Here is a 17,037-nt window from a genome sequence, read left to right as displayed (position 1 = left end):
TTTTTAGCCCTGAAGAAGGCTAGAAACTCTAGCCGAAACGTCGGCACATTAAAATAAGTTAATCATACTTATTTGTGTTTCATTGACCGCACCCCCAACCAGCTTCTCCTCATTTATCATCCACGGTCAACTATCTCTCATAATTATTGCTTTTTATTTAAAATAATTATTTTATGTCAACAATGACTTCTGAAATAATTCTTCCAATATACTTTTCCTTTATTAGATAGCTAATACTAAGTGATAATTTCAATAGTTATAAGATTTAAAAAAAAAAAAATATCCTTAAATATTTATTATTTTCAAGGAAATTGATTTAGAATTTTCCTTTGTGTATTGAAGTTTTCTTCAATATAGGGATTGTGTCTCAGGTTTTCAAAGGTTCTGATTCCATTTTTGAATTGAAATTAATGAAAACAGTAAATGTGGCAACCTTTTTGTAGAGTTGGGTATTGCTTTATTTCTATGGATGGAATATTCTTGGGAAAATTTGCCCAATTTTTAGCCTGCAATCAAAATGGTGTGTCACCATTCAAATTTTGTCCACAGCAATTATAATTTCACAAGATCGCTTGTTCCAGTAGTTCTTCAGCAATAGCGCTAACCAAGAGGTTAGCAGTACATGAGATGGTTTGTAGATTGCTTTAGAATGTAAGACAAGTGCATTATAAAGCACAAGATCTGATTGACTGGTTGTCTATTACAAACAATGTTCATTGAAGCACACGCAGAGGAAATATCCTCTTATAACTGATACCAACCTCTCTTGCCGTGAACAAGAATGTTGATGTTTATTGTTGCAGATAAATACCAAGGCAGAGGTAGTTTCATGATCTGAAAGATCTGTGTTACTATATCTACAAGTATATTATCTATCACAGCAATCTGCATTTATGTACATTAGTTTTACTGGGTATGGCAAGTGCCTTTTTTAATGTGCTACTTTCATGACTCTATTTTCTAATATATCATACTTAGAATTTAAAAAAAAAAAATAAGAACAAGAAATTAAATTTACTTCATCTATATTTTCATATCACATCAAGCTATAATTTTTCATATGTTTCTTTGTGCATTATTTAATTTTTTAATATTCTTCTATGCATTTCCTTCCTGTTAGATTTATCTAAATTGATTCTTGGTTCCTGTTGTAATTTCTTGTACCTTGCTTTGCTTTGCTACTGGGTTATTGAGGTTACTATTCATACCGTAACATCAGCTCATATCCATTCTAAATGTTTTCTCTCTTGACTGCTTCCTATAACCATATATTCTTGCATTGACACAAACTAGTATCTTGTTAAATATATTTCTATCTTTCTACTTTGAAATTAGTTAGCACAACTCTGAAACATTAGGGTTATACAGATGATACAATTCATGATGTGTCTTTGCATAAAATCCTAGGATTCTTTCTGATTTCTTATTACTTCTGAAAAAATTCATCTTGGCAGCTGAAATTTTTAAACTGTGAAAAAGTTAATTGGATATTAAAATATACAAACACACACTCACGTACACAAAAAAAAAAATTGTTTGATCTAAATTGAGATGCAACAATTAATTATTCCAAACTATTACATTGATATATTTTCTTTAATTTCCCCCTTCCTTTTATCTTGTTTAAAACTTGATTTCAATATATAATAAAACTTAGTTTTAGAATTACATTCAGTGTTCGTGTTACAGGAAACTACTACCCTCTATTGAGTGAAACTTGAGTTAGAGGGTATTTAATTACCTCCATTTTTTTATGAAAATAATTTTAGCCCTATGAAATAAGGATTCATCCTAGAAATAAAAAATAGTGGGTTGATTATGATTTGTTATTGTTTTTGCTGGATTAGAACATAATGTGGAACTGCTCAATGAGTGATTCTGCTGTATATTAATAAGTTCATGCTTGCTCTATTTTTTTTTATAATAATTAATTTTAGCTTCTCTATGGGTCACTTCATGTCTGTTTTGCACTTTTATATTAATGAAAAAAATTGACTTATTAGTTTATTTTAAATATTGCATCTTGTATCACTTGATAGAAGAATGTCACATTAAAAATTATTACTGAGCTACTTAGATTTGTACGTTGTTAGATTTGTTTCCATAATTAGTTAAGCAATCTCTCTGTTCTAAAAGTTTAGTTTACTCATATAACCTCCAATTCCTTCAAAAGAACATGGTATGGTAAAACAGTGTTATTTAACTCTGAAAGGTATCTGTACTTTATGGTAGCTTGTAGGTATGGGTTAGTTTGTTTGGCGAAGAAGACAATTGTTTTTAAATGTGATACATAGCAGTTGTTATTTTTATTCAGATGAAACAATATTTAGGATGTTTTTTTAAAAAAAATTATTAAACATTATGATATTGTACATAATTTTTAAATTAGGAACATTTAAAATCATTTAGTCATACTAATTATGACATTAAAAATATTTTAAGTCATACAAGAAATTTTATAAAACAAAATTTATGCACAGGACACAACTTATTCATAACTTTTCTACATTTGGTGTAAGATATTGTTATACTTTGTGTATGATATTGACAAAATGCACAAATTTTTCATGGTCCAAACTCTTCTTGCTTTTCTGTAGTTATACATATTTGACCAGTCTCCACAATTGTAATAATTGAATATCTTTATTTTAAAAAGGTTTTTCCAATTTTTTGATCATCCATGGTTTTGATCTAAACGTTTTCTCCACAATTCAGAATGGTGGTTTTTGCAGGACCCTTTTTTCCGTGATACATTTTCACCTTCAAATTTAATGATTAGTACCCTCATTTTTTAAAAATTATTTATATGTATATATAGTTGACCGTAAAGATTTAATTATAAGTAGATGGTCAGAGTTGCAGTCAAAAAAAGAAGAACAAATGGTTTAAAACTATTTTAATGTCCGACATTTCGCCCCACTTTGCAGGGCTTCATCAGGGCTAAAAAGATACAAAAAAATATAAAACTGAGAATATTACAACAATAAGGTAATTTAAGCTAGGATAAATATTATGTAAAAATAAAGTGATAAATTAGATATAAATAAAAGGAAGGAAGGCATAAAATAGTATCAGTATAAAATAAACTTGAATAAACAATGATAAGAATATAAATAAGTAACAATGGCAAGAGTAAAAAATTTTGAAAAATACGTAAAATCTACAGTTAAAAAAGTACAGATGTACATAAAACAAAAACAATACAGGGGGAAAAAAAAGAAGAAAGTAGAGATTAAATAAACCTCTTAAAAGAATAAATATAAATAAAAATAATAATAATGATATTAAATGAGCAAAGAACAAATCAGGACGACCTACCTGTTCAAAGCCCTGTTTTAGTCCTGATGAACCCCTGCAAAGTGGGGCAAAACTTCAGACATTAAAATAGTCTTAAACTATTTGTTCTTCTTTTTTTGACCGCAACCCTGACCATCTACTTATAATTTTTTTATTATTGTTTCAATGATTCTTTTTTTTTTTTTTATGTAGTACTGGGCACACCTTAACTTGAAAAACTTTTGCTTTCCTTTAAAAAATGCATCTTATTTCAGTGTAAAGGATATAACTATTGAAGAATATTGTGTTTATTTTAAACTGAAGACAGTTATTTCCTTTTACAACCAAAACAAATTAGTATTTTCTTTCACATCACACCACCTTGTTAACATTTATACTCGGACATTTCAGAACTAGTGTGTAAATCAATCTTTTTTTATTATTGTTATGTGTGGTGTGCTGTGAGAAGGTGAATGTGAATGTGGGGATATCCAACAGAACTGCAATGGTATCATTCATTTCATTCTTGCAGTGATGATCAAAAAGCATTTTTGGCAGATCGCTGATTGACCATGTGAAATAATAAAAGGGTTTTTTTTTTTTTTATAAATTGAAAAACTTTTCTTGCACTTCTGGTTAAGAATCATTGTTCTAAATTTATTGGTTTAGTTATCTATTTTGAGCTGCAAATTTTGGATCAAGTGGAAGAAAAGCTATTTTTAGCTTTCTCATTGGGTTTTGTTGTTATTTAAAGCTATATCTAAAAACTTAAATTTTGTGGAATTTATTGTTAAAGAAACATATATCTTATATCTAAACTGTTCATAAGTTCATGTATCCAACATTTTAGTCTGTTCTCAGTTTTATTTTTTTAGAAGTTGATTTTGCTTTTAATTTTCATCAATACATATATTTTTTGTGGAAAAAAAAAAAAAAAACCTGGTGACTTTTAAGTTTTATTGATGGTAATGTATTTAAAATAATCTTTTTCTCACAAAAAGCTGACATCTATACTGAGTACTGATTATACCCTAGTAGTGTTTTCTGTCCCTAACCCATAGTTGATGTAATAATAAAATTTCGATGCCACAGATCGCCATAACTTGTGTGTATATTCATTATCCAATTAACTGGAGTTTGTACTTTTATTCTGAAGAACCATTTTTAATAAGATACATTATTCTGAAGAACCATTTTTAATAAGATACAATTAAACTTTATGTTATATGATCTATAGGAATTAGTTGGAAACTTCAGTGCTGATGGGCATGAGTGCAAAACAGCTGTTTGGACCAGTAATAAGGATAACTCCATCCATCCAGGACCAGTTACACTGAAGCAGGGTTCATATGAAATTGATTTCCAGGCAAAAAGATTTATGAAAAGTGATGAAACTTCCTCAAATTGTAAAATGGAGCTTATTCATAGTAACAAAACAAACTATAAAATGAGTGAAATGTCGAAGGTAATATTTATTGTATATTTATGTTAGTTTAGATCACATTTTACCTTGTTATTTATTTATTATTTGAAAATATTGTTCTTAACAGGTGTTTACTTTGGAATATTTGCAATCTTATGAAGGGACTGAACCTTGCACGATCTACACAAATTGCCTTGCCTGCCTTACAGATTCAAAGTGTGGTTGGTGTCCTTTGACAAGCTCTTGTCTGGACAGATCAGTTAATGAAACTGAAGTAAGATTTGGTTTTATTTTTTTATTGTCATTTTAAACTCTTAATGGTAGTTTGTTTATGTGTATTCTTAATGATGTAATGGTAAAACCAAGCAAAAAGAAATGTACCACTACAATTGACCATGTCTTTTTGTTGGATAGCTTTAAAAGAACAAAAACAAACTGGTTCAAACATAAACATTTATTTGGTTAATCTAATATTTATTAAACTTAAACTTAAAATAAACAAAAGAGTTATAAAATAATGAATACTAGTAAAAATAAAAAGCCTTTTAGATTAAAATAAAATTAGATTAATAAATTAAGAAAACAAAAGAGACAAATTTAAAAAAACAATATAAAATAAATACTGGTCGACGAAAGGTTGATCCACTTTGATAGGTGAGAGGAAGATATTTTGCTTGTCGACATGTGTAGGTCGCTGCTCTGTAGCAAAATACTACACCATTGCAGTGGTTCAAGGTTAGTGCAATGGCAAATAAACAGTCGAAATATCCCAAAAGCCAAAATGGCTACACTTACACTTATTAAGGGCAGACAGGGTCCAGTTATTTTAATGTATTATGCGAGCCGACTAATTAGCAACAATTCATATTCAAGTCGAAATGCCAGAAACACAGAAAAGGTCTTGGATTGTAATGTTAACTAAAACACTCAAAAAATGTCTAATAAAATAACATCAACCAAACACAGACAGGGCTGGTTACACACGGTTATGGCCACTAATTAGTCAGAACTCATCTAAAAATGAAGATGGTCGGTCCGTTGCTAGGTGACGTCTAAGCAACGATTATTAATCCTGTCTATATTACTTAATCATAACAACACAAATAAAATACACATTTTTCTTCTCAAATGACTTTATCCAATTAAAATAATATAAATAAAAATAATTGTAACTAAATTAAACACTAATACAACTCAAATACTATTTACAAGGTAATAATAAAGTATGGCATTAATAACAGTCCTTAAATGATCTTGAGCCTATGTCTCAATTAATAGTAATTAATCTTAATTAATAGTAATTATCAACAAACAATCAGAACAGGAGGTAATGGCATATAACATAGGTAATATGATAATATAACACAATGGCATACTGCTATATTTTCCCCGAACTGATTTAAATGTCCAGTCCTCATATTGTCTTAGGATGGTCCAGTCTCTAGTTTCAGTCAGATAAAAAGGGTTATGGTCAATAATATTTAAATGGTGTTGAAGTGGGATGAGATTGTTTAAGTTTGTATTGATGTTAATCAGTTTATAATAGGAGAACCTAAGGCCAAGGTGTAACACAGAGATAATATATTTTAAAAATTTCTTTGTTATCAGAAAGCATGAGTTTACAATTAACAAATTTATTGAAAAATGGTAGATTGAGGCTGTTAGGAATTTAGGGATGCAAGTTATTATAGTCATTCTTGACAATTTTCGGAATTATCAGTAGGATTTGTAGAAAGTAGGATTTTTTTAGTTTGTTATGTGTTGTTTTTGTGATATTGAGGATTGGATGAAGTGAGATGATTAGGGGATATGGTCTTCGGCAACATTAATGTTCTGAGGTATTGGGGGAAGTAATTAAAAAGTCTCCCAGGTTTATATACTTTGCCATACTTGTAAATAACTTCTCTTAAAATTTAAATTTGGTTAGTAATTTTGTCGGATTGGTGTTTTTTTGTTGTATCATTTTATTCATCCTCCTCATTTTTTGAAAAATATCCATTTAGTATTTCATTTACTAATATACTAAGCCTCGAAACTCATCTGGTTCTAAATATAAAGTCCTACAGCATTCAACTGTAGTACTGTTGGATTCAAAATTTCACAAAGTTATAGTGAATCGCACTCACTCTTATTATTTCTGTGTCCTAACTTGAATATTATTGATTTAATAATCAACATCAAGGCTATGGTGGTAAATCAGGGCGTGTTGGATTTTAAAGATTTAAATGCAGACATTAAGACCCAGTCGGAACATTCCTACGTTACTGGGTCCTGCATTTTAGTAAAATTTACTGTTTTCCACACTATGCATGAATAAGCAGTGGTGTTTTAGGGAGGGTAAATAAATATCCTCCCAGAAGATACCTTTCTATATATTAATTACAATTCTTAAAAAGAAATAAATTTTAATCAAAGTTTGTTATAATGATTATTTGTATATTAAGGCATCCGAGTGGTAAAATAACAATAAGTGTTTCCAAGGTTACTGGTGCAAGCAGAAACAGGTTATTCTTTTACATAATATTACAATGAAATCATATATTCGATTTTATTTAAAACATTAAAAAACAAATCCATGATTCAATATTTATCATAAATTTTTTGTAGATTTGCAGATTTGATGATGAATGGCATTATCTTACTCTTTTGCCTAGAATGTGTGATAATTGCAGTAATTTTATCACTTGTGATTCTTGTATAGAAAGTGGATTGTGTGAATGGTGGTCAGATGAAGCAAAATGTTCACGAATCGGGCGGTGAGTTATGAGCTTATGGTATAAAAACTCTTCCTTGTGCATTTAAAATATTTTATAAATTAATTTTGACCATAAAAGTCAATTAGTTTAAGTATTTAAATGAAGAATATGAATTCTATAGGACCCAGTCGAGTGTGAGAGCTATCGAGGACTGCCCAGCTGCATGCCATCTTAGGAACAATTGCTCTCAGTGTTTGGATGGGAATGGTCGTTGTGTCTGGTGTGAAGCTACACAGGTAGATTAATATTTAAATTTTTATTATTTTCTCACTGGATATTTTATTTCCTATGATCAACTATAATTATTTTGTTGTATCAAGTAAAATAAAATATGATAATTATTTATTAATTATTGGATATATTATTCACTTGATTGAACCAATAGCTTATTACTTGTTAGTTCAAGACACAAAAAGGATCTCCCATAAAAATTTGTCAGACATTTGTGCTTTGTGAGCTATAAAGCTTAGAGGATACTGATCCATTGTATTATCCCGACCTCTTTTTTGTGGCTTTTGATGGTTACCACTGATCAAATACACAAGTATTTCATTGTATTATGTAACTATAGATATTTTGTTTTTAATCTTGCTTTTTTAACTTTCTCTACTAATCTTTATTTTTTCATTGTTGTAAGTTTTCTTTTTTGTTATTACATCACCTGTGATGTTGACAAATGAATGTATTTCCTATATTAGCATAATAGGAGCTTGTATTATTTAATTTCCATGTCTTAGTATAATGTATAATTCAATTGAAGCCTTTGTTAGACATAAACTCTGATCAGAGGATCTATTTGAAATTTTTCCATTTATTCGTTCAAAAAATGTTTTGCTTATAGTGTATTGTAAATTATAGAGTACTCAAAGTATAAAGGAGATATTAATCGGTATTATTGATAATCTGTGTATATCAGATAACAAAAAAGTAGACATTTAAAGAAAATAAAATAAAAATGAATGATGTTATAAATAAGTTGTTAAGGAAACTATTATTTTCTGTTCATTTAATACCATCTTTTCACTTGGCTTTTTATCATATTCTTAAATTATGATTACTACTAATTCTTTTAAAAAATTTTTATTGCATATATTTTAATTTGATCTTTTCAATTTAATTTAAATCCAAAATTGCGAATTAATATACATTTGTTTTTTAACATTTTTATATATCTAATATTGTGAGTCTAATTCATTTTTTTTAAATACATTTTTAGGAATGCTTTTCATTTTCTGTATACACTTCACAATATCAGTTTGGCAAGTGCCGTCAGTGGGTGGACCTTAGAGGAAGATCTGCCGAAGAAAGTTCAGCTTGTCAGCCTTGTTCGGCCCATTCAAATTGTTCATCCTGTTTAAAATCTCTCGGTTGTGGTTGGTGTTATGATTTTGATAATCCAATTGTGGGAGTTTGTGCCCCTGGAGATTTTAGTGTTGCCAAAGTTGGTAAGGAATCAATATATAGGTACTTTGTATATTAGATGTAAAAACTTTATTTTGAATTTGTACTTTTTATTTTTATACCAATATTTTTTTTTATTGATGGACTGTTTTAAAATTTTCAAAAGTCACAATGTTCTTCTTTCTCAATAATTTTTTTAATGAAATAACAAGAATATAGATTCCTACATATTTTAACTCATTAGCTACGGTATCGGTTGCCATAGAATGATGCTGATCTTGCTCTTGAAGACACTGCCCACAGATGACTGAATTGCCTATCTATTATTTTTTATGGCACATGAATGAGTCTTGTATTAAGTTGAAGGTTAGAACTTCACGAGCTAGTGTATATGTATTATATTACATTTGAGTTCAGAGTTCGGTATTGCACCATACCAATAAACATAATTTTTGAATAATAACACAATAGTAAAATGCAAAACATCTCTGAAGATAATATTAGACAACTAAAATAAAAACATTGTTTATAAAGTACAAAGTAAACTTAAAAACATAAACACTTTCTTTCCAAGCTTATATGAATATTTATTTGATATATTCTTGCAGAAAGTTGTGCTGATGAGATAAATAAGCGGTACAATACGAGCCTATATCCAGAAGATGCTGCATGGTCTTATGATGAGTGTCCCGATGTTGATGAATGTCAACAGAGGCTCCATGACTGCCATGAAAACGCCAAGTGTACCAATACTCATGGTTCTTACAGTTGTCAATGTAAGAGAGGATTTATCGGTGATGGAAAGAAGAGCTGTGTCAAAACGTAAATAGTTTTTCATCATTTAATATTTATTGTAACTTAATTATATAAAGTGACCAGAGTTAGGTACTCCACACTTTTTTTTATCTACTTTAATTATATTTTTTTTTTCCTTAATTTTGAAAAAGTAAAATGATTAGATTTTTTTTTTTCGTTGGAACATAATGGAGGAGGGATCAGTATGTCAGTGATCTCGAGTAAGCCTCTATCCCTATCCTTGTTCCTCTGTATTAACAGGATGTCACTGTTAAGACAATCTTGGCTATGTTAATAGTGGATCCATAAATTTGTAATCAGTTATTCTTTTTCCAATTTGCATTATATGATTGAAACATGTATTAGTTTCTTTAATAATACATATTTCAATCATTTTATACCTTTTTTTTTTATTGAAATTTAAAGAAACTTTTCCTTTTTCTATTCAAATTTATTTTATTTCTAATTTTTTTTTTTTTTTTTTTAGATGTTACAACAAATGTGTACATGGTTACTGTTTGGGAGCACCCCAGTACACTTGTCATTGTGATCTTGGTTGGCATGGGATCGATTGTTCTCTCAATTGTGGCTGTAACAACCATTCAACTTGTTCAAAGGGAGTCAATATATGTGACAGTTGCCAGAATTGGACAACTGGAGAATTCTGTCAGTTTTGCAAGTATGTATATCTCCATCAATTTTGAATTTAGATGCTTTAATCAATACCAAAAACTATTTTTTTGTTTTTCCATTTTTTTAGGGCTGGTAGTTATGGTAATGCAACATCCCCTGATGGGTGCAAGAGATGTAATTGCAATGACCACGGTTCAGAAGAGTTGAATATTTGCGATCCAGTTACTGGTGTCTGCTACTGTGAGGATAATACTATTGGAACTAACTGTGATAAATGTAAAAAAGGTTATTATGGAGACCCAAGGTAACTTATTCCTTTAATTTTAGTTTTATTAAATAATAATAATTTTAGAATACATAGTATTGAATAATAACATAAGCAAACTAATTGAGCTTAGAGAATTAAAATATAGGATTGCAAAATTAAAAAGGTACAAAAATTATTTATACCAATAGTTTAAAAGTGAAAAGTGAGGTTTTGGGATATTTGAATTTTTATTTCAATATCTGCATAATTACTTAAAATATCATTCAAGTAATATTGAACGAACTAACTGCTTTTGTGTTTTATACTTGTAAAACAGGGTCTTCTTAAAGTAACTTTCAGGTTTTCAAACTTTTTTTAAAAATCTTGTGGTATATTATCTAAATTCACAACAAAATAAAAGTAATAAGGAGTACTATTTAAATATATATATTTATTTGTAATGCATTGTCATGTTGTTATTTTGTGCCTTTTGACTATATTTATATTTATTTTTTTATGTTAAGGTTATTTACTTAAATTGACATATTAGCTGCATCTGACTACAAGTTGTTATTGTTTCATAAAATAATACATGTAATGTCAAAATAAAATCAGTGATTTATATAAGAAATGTAATTTCTTGTATAAAAAGAACGTTCCTGGACAAAGGTATAGTACTTGTCGTCATGAATTCTCATAAGCAACTGAGTATTTAAAACAAATAAATGTTTTCTACCCAGTCCCACATGCATCTTGCCTGGGTAAATTCTTAGAGATAATTAACTTGAGCTCTTCATCAATTACCTAAAATTGAAACAAATGAAAGTCTTTTTTGATTGTCATTTATCGTTTCTTTATTTTCATAAGAATATAAATTATACTGATAAAAGAAAACTTAAAATGATTCTAGCTTTTCTCACAATTAGTACCAGACATTTGTTTTTATCAATTTCCCTTTGATTACTTTATATATATACTTTTGCATTTATTGGTTCCAGATTCCACATTATTATTTTTATTGTTATTAAATTAAATTAAATCTATACTGCTACAAACCATGAAGGGTTAGGGTTGTAGTACTGTGTAAGGAAGTACTGTTACCAGACCAACAGTTGTGCAAGGAGGTTATTTTGTAAGAATCATGCTCAACTGCCAGATTTTTACCCAATATAGATTATCTATAGTGGATCCATGAGGGCTCCCGAACCTGCTGGGCTGATTCAACTTTTATTATTATTAAACAGATTTAATATTATATTATTTTTACCGTGATACCAATGGTATATGCTCTGTATGCCTGTATCATATCATTATGATCTTACTTCAAATTTGATTGTTGTATTTTATATAGAGATGTAAATGTCAATAAATAAATTTAAAAAAATATATTATTATTATTCAATTTTTTTTCTAATGTTAATTGGTTGATTCCTATGGCCTCAGCTTTTTAAAAAAATATTTATAAATTCTAAAGTAGATTTGGTTTTTATTTTCTAATGTACTTTTTTTTTTTATTATATTCACAATTGGGGCCAAATTTTTTTTTTAATTAGCCCTTTTTTCAATAATTTTATTAGGGTAATGATAAAAAATACTAATGACCATTTATCTTTTTTTAAACTTTTTTTTGTACTAAGATATTATTATGTATTTAAATGAAGATAACTCCATGTTATCTATTTAAGTATACCTAAAAAAAGAGAAGAACTAAAAATTATGTGGATGTTAATTTTTTAGAAAGTTTTTTCTAGAAACAATAAAGAACAGTATTTATTCTTATTACCAACAAAAATTATTGTGAATAAACTTGCCCATTTTAAACCAAAACCAATATGCTTAATTTTTTTTTTTGTCATTACTTTATACTTTTTAAAATTTTTTTTGTATTATGATTAACATTTTTTTCTTTTATTTCTTCCCTCTTGTTCTTTAATTGTCCAATTCATGTTCACAAGACTCATTATTTTCAGGTATTAATGAATCGGGTAGAAAATTTTCTGTCATAGAATTTATTGATTCCTGCCTTTCTTAGCTTTTTTTTAGTGCCAACTAACTCCATAATCCAGGATATATCTATAGAAAGAAATACTTTATTTATCTATGCTACCTAAATACATTAGGTTGCTATCTCACACAGCATACTTATCAATCCGTAGTACCAATACCACCAAACACTCTCTGCATACATCATTCCAGTGATGCCCCTCCAAACCCAATTCCTCTAAATCAATTTTTAACACAATCCTCCCATCTACGTTTCAGTCTACCTCTCGGACGTTAACCCGTTGGTTCAATTAACTTTTTAAGGTTATAAAAATAAAACAAAATATTTCTCATGAAGAAGACTGTTTAAATTTATTACAAATATTGATTTTTATGGTTACAACTTTATAACAGCAGAGCAATAAAATATTATTGCCATGAGGATAGTACTGTCAAACTTTACTTCTTCACGTGAATATACTGTTATTACTAGTATAAGTCAGTTTTTCCTATTTATCTTTCTCACTTTATCCTATTCATTGATGTTTATTGTCACTTGATTGTTAGGCGAGGAGGAACTTGTTATTACCAGTGCATGTCCCGAGGAATGGTTTCACCATCTGAAGCTCGAGGACTTGGAAGTAAGTTAGCAGAAATGAGTATTTGGGAATCAAGGCAAGGACACCCTCCTACCAGAGAATGCTTATGGATCCTGAAAGAAGAAAAAGAATCTTTAAAGTTAGTATTGTGTTCTTTTTGTTATTTAAAAACTTTCATATATATTTTTTTTAAGAAAAATTTATTTATAATATTTATATTTTTGTCTATAGAAATAATGTGATAGAACTTACAATTGATGGTGATATACAAGTCCCATGCACTGAGAACTCAGTATATGTTTATGATGGATTACCAAAATTTGTTTCTGTTTCTGGAAATCCCCAAAGCCAAGTGTTGGGTGTTTTTTGCAGTCAAGATAACCAGAATCCCATTACAGTTCAAGCAAAATCAGGTATTTTCTTTTTCTTATATTTTTTAAAAATGTTTTATGGCTTTACAAAGTCTTATAATATATTATATATTAAATTTAATAATCCTTTATGCTGGAAGAGTCTTATGGTATTAAAAAGATTTAGTGAATGGCATAAATTCTTCCTTATTAAAAAACATTAGTTTATTTAATATCATCAGCAACGTTTCGGGAGATTTCCCCCATCTTCAGGCTGCTAAAAAACAAATTCAACCAAACCATAAACATGTGCTTACAACAACACTCATATATTATATACACTCAAAGAACTATTTATAAATTATTTACCTGTTAACAAAAACCTATATATTACATATAATTTTCTCCTATTTGTCATTCTTGCTAATATATTACAATATTAATGTCATTTAATGATTAAAATTTGCTATTGATCATACATTTTAGGAGAATAATTACCTTTCTGAAGGTTATCTTCCAGTCTGATAACAACCATATAGACTATAAAATAATTTTCTCCTACCTCTATTATCACAAAGATGTACAATAAAATCTAAAATTAACAATTTTTCAAAAAACCATTTCTATTCTATTTATTATATAACATTATTTACTTTTATAATTATAAACACTTTGGCTAAATTAATTCTATATTACATAAAAAACCACATTAAAATTAAAACGCTAATTTATTTATAATATCAATGTAATGTGTGCCTAAAGTTTTTGTATCTGTTTTATAATTTATTGCTTTGTCAATGTTTTTTGTAATATGTAATGATTCTATTATTTTTCTATTCCTACTGTTCTTTACTATATCTAAAATTTCTGGATTATTCAAATCAAATTGATGTTTGTATTTAATGCTATGTTGTGCCAATGCTGTAGTTTTGATATTTTTTATATTTTTACAATTGGTCTTATGTTGATCAATTCTTGTTTTTAATTTTTTAGATGTTTCACCTATATATAAACCATTACAATTCTGGCAATTTACTTTATAAACAACAATTAATTTATCTTTAAAGTCTACTTTGTCTTTCATATTATCCAGATAACTACCCAAGTTCTTTGAGTGTATATAATATATGAGTGTTGTTGTAAGCACATGTTTATGGTTTGGTTGAATTTGTTTTTTAGCAGCCTGAAGATGGGGGAAATCTCCCGAAACGTTGCGGATGATATTAAATAAACTAATGTTTTTTAATAAGGAAGAATTTATGCCATTCACTAAATCTTTTTAATTATATATTAAGTTATTAAACCTGCATTTTGATTTCAGGAGTTATGACCGTTCATTTTAAAATGGAAGGTGAGTCTAAAGGAGGCTTTAATGCTACAATATCCGTCCTGTCATGTCCAGACAAGTGTCCTTCAGGACATGTGTGTATGAAAGGGCAATGTGTCTGTCCTGAAGGTACTGCTGGACCGTTTTGCAAGCTTGTTGCTTGTCCTAGTAACTGCAGTTCTCATCTAAAACGTGGTCAATGCGATAAGGTTAGTTTGTTTCATAATTCGCTACTAATACTGATGAAGTTCTTAGATTTATATTTCATACTTAATCTTTCAAGGTGGCCGCTGGCGTTCACTCCACTCCAACAACTCTATGCCAATATACCGTGGTATAATAATAGAAATATGTGAATTTTTGTCCCTAATATGGTATAACTTTTTTAGGGTGGCTATTTTGAGATTCAACTTTTAAAAAAAATACTCAAGAATCATGCACCACTTGTACCAAAACTTACATTTCATTAAAAACCCATGTTAGTACTTTTACTGTACTATCCCTAAAAGATTCTTCCACCGAAGAAATTTTTATTCTTCATTGTCATGATAAAGGAAATGTTTTTTATGAAGTTTCATTAAGGGACCAATGCTTCTTCTTTTCTCTTGTTTTTAGTGATTCATTACTTGTTGTATTTTGTGTGGAGTTGTTGAAGTGAAGTGATGGTCAGTGACCACCTTATAAGCTAAGGTGTATATTAGTTGTAGATTAGTTAAATACCTATAATTTTTTTTTTCTTCTCTTCCTTTCTTATTTTCTTCCTAACGTTATATTTTTTATTCTCTCTATTCTCCTCCCATTTATTTCATATTTTGCTTTTCCAGGGTGTTTTATATAAATGTATTCTCGTCAAATTTTTGTTAAGGCTTTGATCTTAAATCATAAATAAAAAATAGTTTAGAAATAATTACAAATAAAATGATAGTCATAGAGTTAAAATAAAACAGTTAAGTTAAAAAATTATTTAAATTAGTTGACAAATATATAAGTTAAAATGTTTCTTTAACCTCATAAGTTAAAAATAGATAAAAAGTTAAAATAAATAATTTAAAAATAAATAAAAAGTTAAAATAAATAATTTAAAAATAGATAAAAAGTTAAAATAAATGAGTTAAAAATAGTTAAAAAGTTAAAATAAATGAGTTAAAAATAGATAAAAAGTTACAATAAATGAGTTAAAAATAGATAAAAAGTTAAAAAAAATAAGTTAAAAATAGATAAAAAGTTAAAATAAATGAGTTAAAGATAGATAAAAAGTTAAAATAAATAATTGTATATATGTATGTATAGTTGACCATAAAAATTGATATATAAGAAGATGGTCAGGGTTGCGATCAAAAGAGAAACAAATTGGGGTGAAACGTCGGAAAATAAATAGTTGTAAACAATTTTTGTTTCTCTTTTGACCGCAACCCTGACCATCTTCTTATATATTAAAATAAATAAGTTAAAGATAGATAAAAAGTTAAAATAAATAAGTTAAAAATAGATAAAAAGTTAAAATAAATAAGTTTAAACATTTAAATCAATATAGGAGAGATCACTGTTATTTATATAAAAATTTCCTGTTTGAAATTTCCCTAATTTAGAAACTTCTGTTCCATTGAGACATCCTGTCTGTTCTTTTGTGAATTAACAAGCTAAGTATGGCAGTAATCCAAAATATTTCTTTTCCATTGTAAACCTGATAATACATTAAAATTTATTCAACATTCACTTCTAGGAATATGGTAGATGCTTATGTGTTGATGGTTGGGGAGGTCGTGATTGTTCTGTTACTTTATCAACTCATCAGTTGATCTTTACTGAGCTTTTTAATTCAGTACTTTTGTCTGACTCATTGGATCACTTAAGAAAAATGCTTCCTCGTTTCGGACATTCACTTTTGGCTGACAGAAGGTCTTCATTGTGGATGTTTGGGGGATATTCTCTTTCCCATGGACCTCTAAATGATATCAGACTCTTTGATACGAAAAACAACACATGGATGCAGGTATAACAAAAGTTCCATGTACATTTATAAAATTCAAAGCATAATTTGTATTTTTAGTTATTTGTTATCAAAATTTGTATTTATTTAGTAAGTTGGTATGTATTATAAATTCTTGTTTTTTTTAGAGAACCCACTAATTAGCTTCTTTTTTTTTGTTATAGCTTTTCCTTGATTTATCGCAAACAACTTGTGAAAGCATTTAAAAATAATTTATTTAATGAAGTGCCTAGGATAGTTCTAATACTAATCCTATT

At 28.3% G+C, this 17,037-nt stretch overlaps 1 protein-coding gene and 1 long non-coding RNA gene across 3 annotated transcripts in view; one reads left to right on the top strand and one right to left on the bottom strand.

Annotated features, from left to right (window-relative positions):
- Megf8 (multiple EGF like domains 8) overlaps window positions 1-17,037 on the top strand; it is a 56,341-nt gene that overhangs the window by 23,279 nt on the left and 16,025 nt on the right. For both annotated transcript variants that reach the window (XM_014426843.3, XM_014426842.3), the window contains exons 15-26: window positions 4,514-4,741; window positions 4,827-4,973; window positions 7,307-7,455; window positions 7,577-7,691; window positions 8,672-8,900; window positions 9,465-9,678; window positions 10,139-10,330; window positions 10,412-10,588; window positions 13,082-13,252; window positions 13,345-13,526; window positions 14,785-14,999; window positions 16,514-16,783. In XM_014426843.3, coding sequence (XP_014282329.1) covers window positions 4,514-4,741; window positions 4,827-4,973; window positions 7,307-7,455; window positions 7,577-7,691; window positions 8,672-8,900; window positions 9,465-9,678; window positions 10,139-10,330; window positions 10,412-10,588; window positions 13,082-13,252; window positions 13,345-13,526; window positions 14,785-14,999; window positions 16,514-16,783 — 2,289 coding nt within the window. The remainder of the gene's footprint in view (window positions 1-4,513; window positions 4,742-4,826; window positions 4,974-7,306; window positions 7,456-7,576; window positions 7,692-8,671; window positions 8,901-9,464; window positions 9,679-10,138; window positions 10,331-10,411; window positions 10,589-13,081; window positions 13,253-13,344; window positions 13,527-14,784; window positions 15,000-16,513; window positions 16,784-17,037) is intronic.
- Window positions 12,861-13,977, bottom strand: LOC136795102 (uncharacterized). The gene is made up of 3 exons (XR_010842646.1): window positions 13,833-13,977; window positions 13,366-13,740; window positions 12,861-13,226 (listed from the first exon to the last, which is right to left on the bottom strand). It is a non-coding gene; the product is annotated as an uncharacterized lncRNA (long non-coding RNA).

Source organism: Halyomorpha halys, unplaced genomic scaffold (genome assembly GCF_000696795.3).
Source record: "Halyomorpha halys isolate HHAL.00 unplaced genomic scaffold, Hhal_1.1 Scaffold596.1, whole genome shotgun sequence".
Taxonomy (NCBI): Eukaryota; Metazoa; Arthropoda; class Insecta; order Hemiptera; family Pentatomidae; genus Halyomorpha; species Halyomorpha halys.
This window is presented reverse-complemented; position numbering and strand designations above follow the sequence as displayed.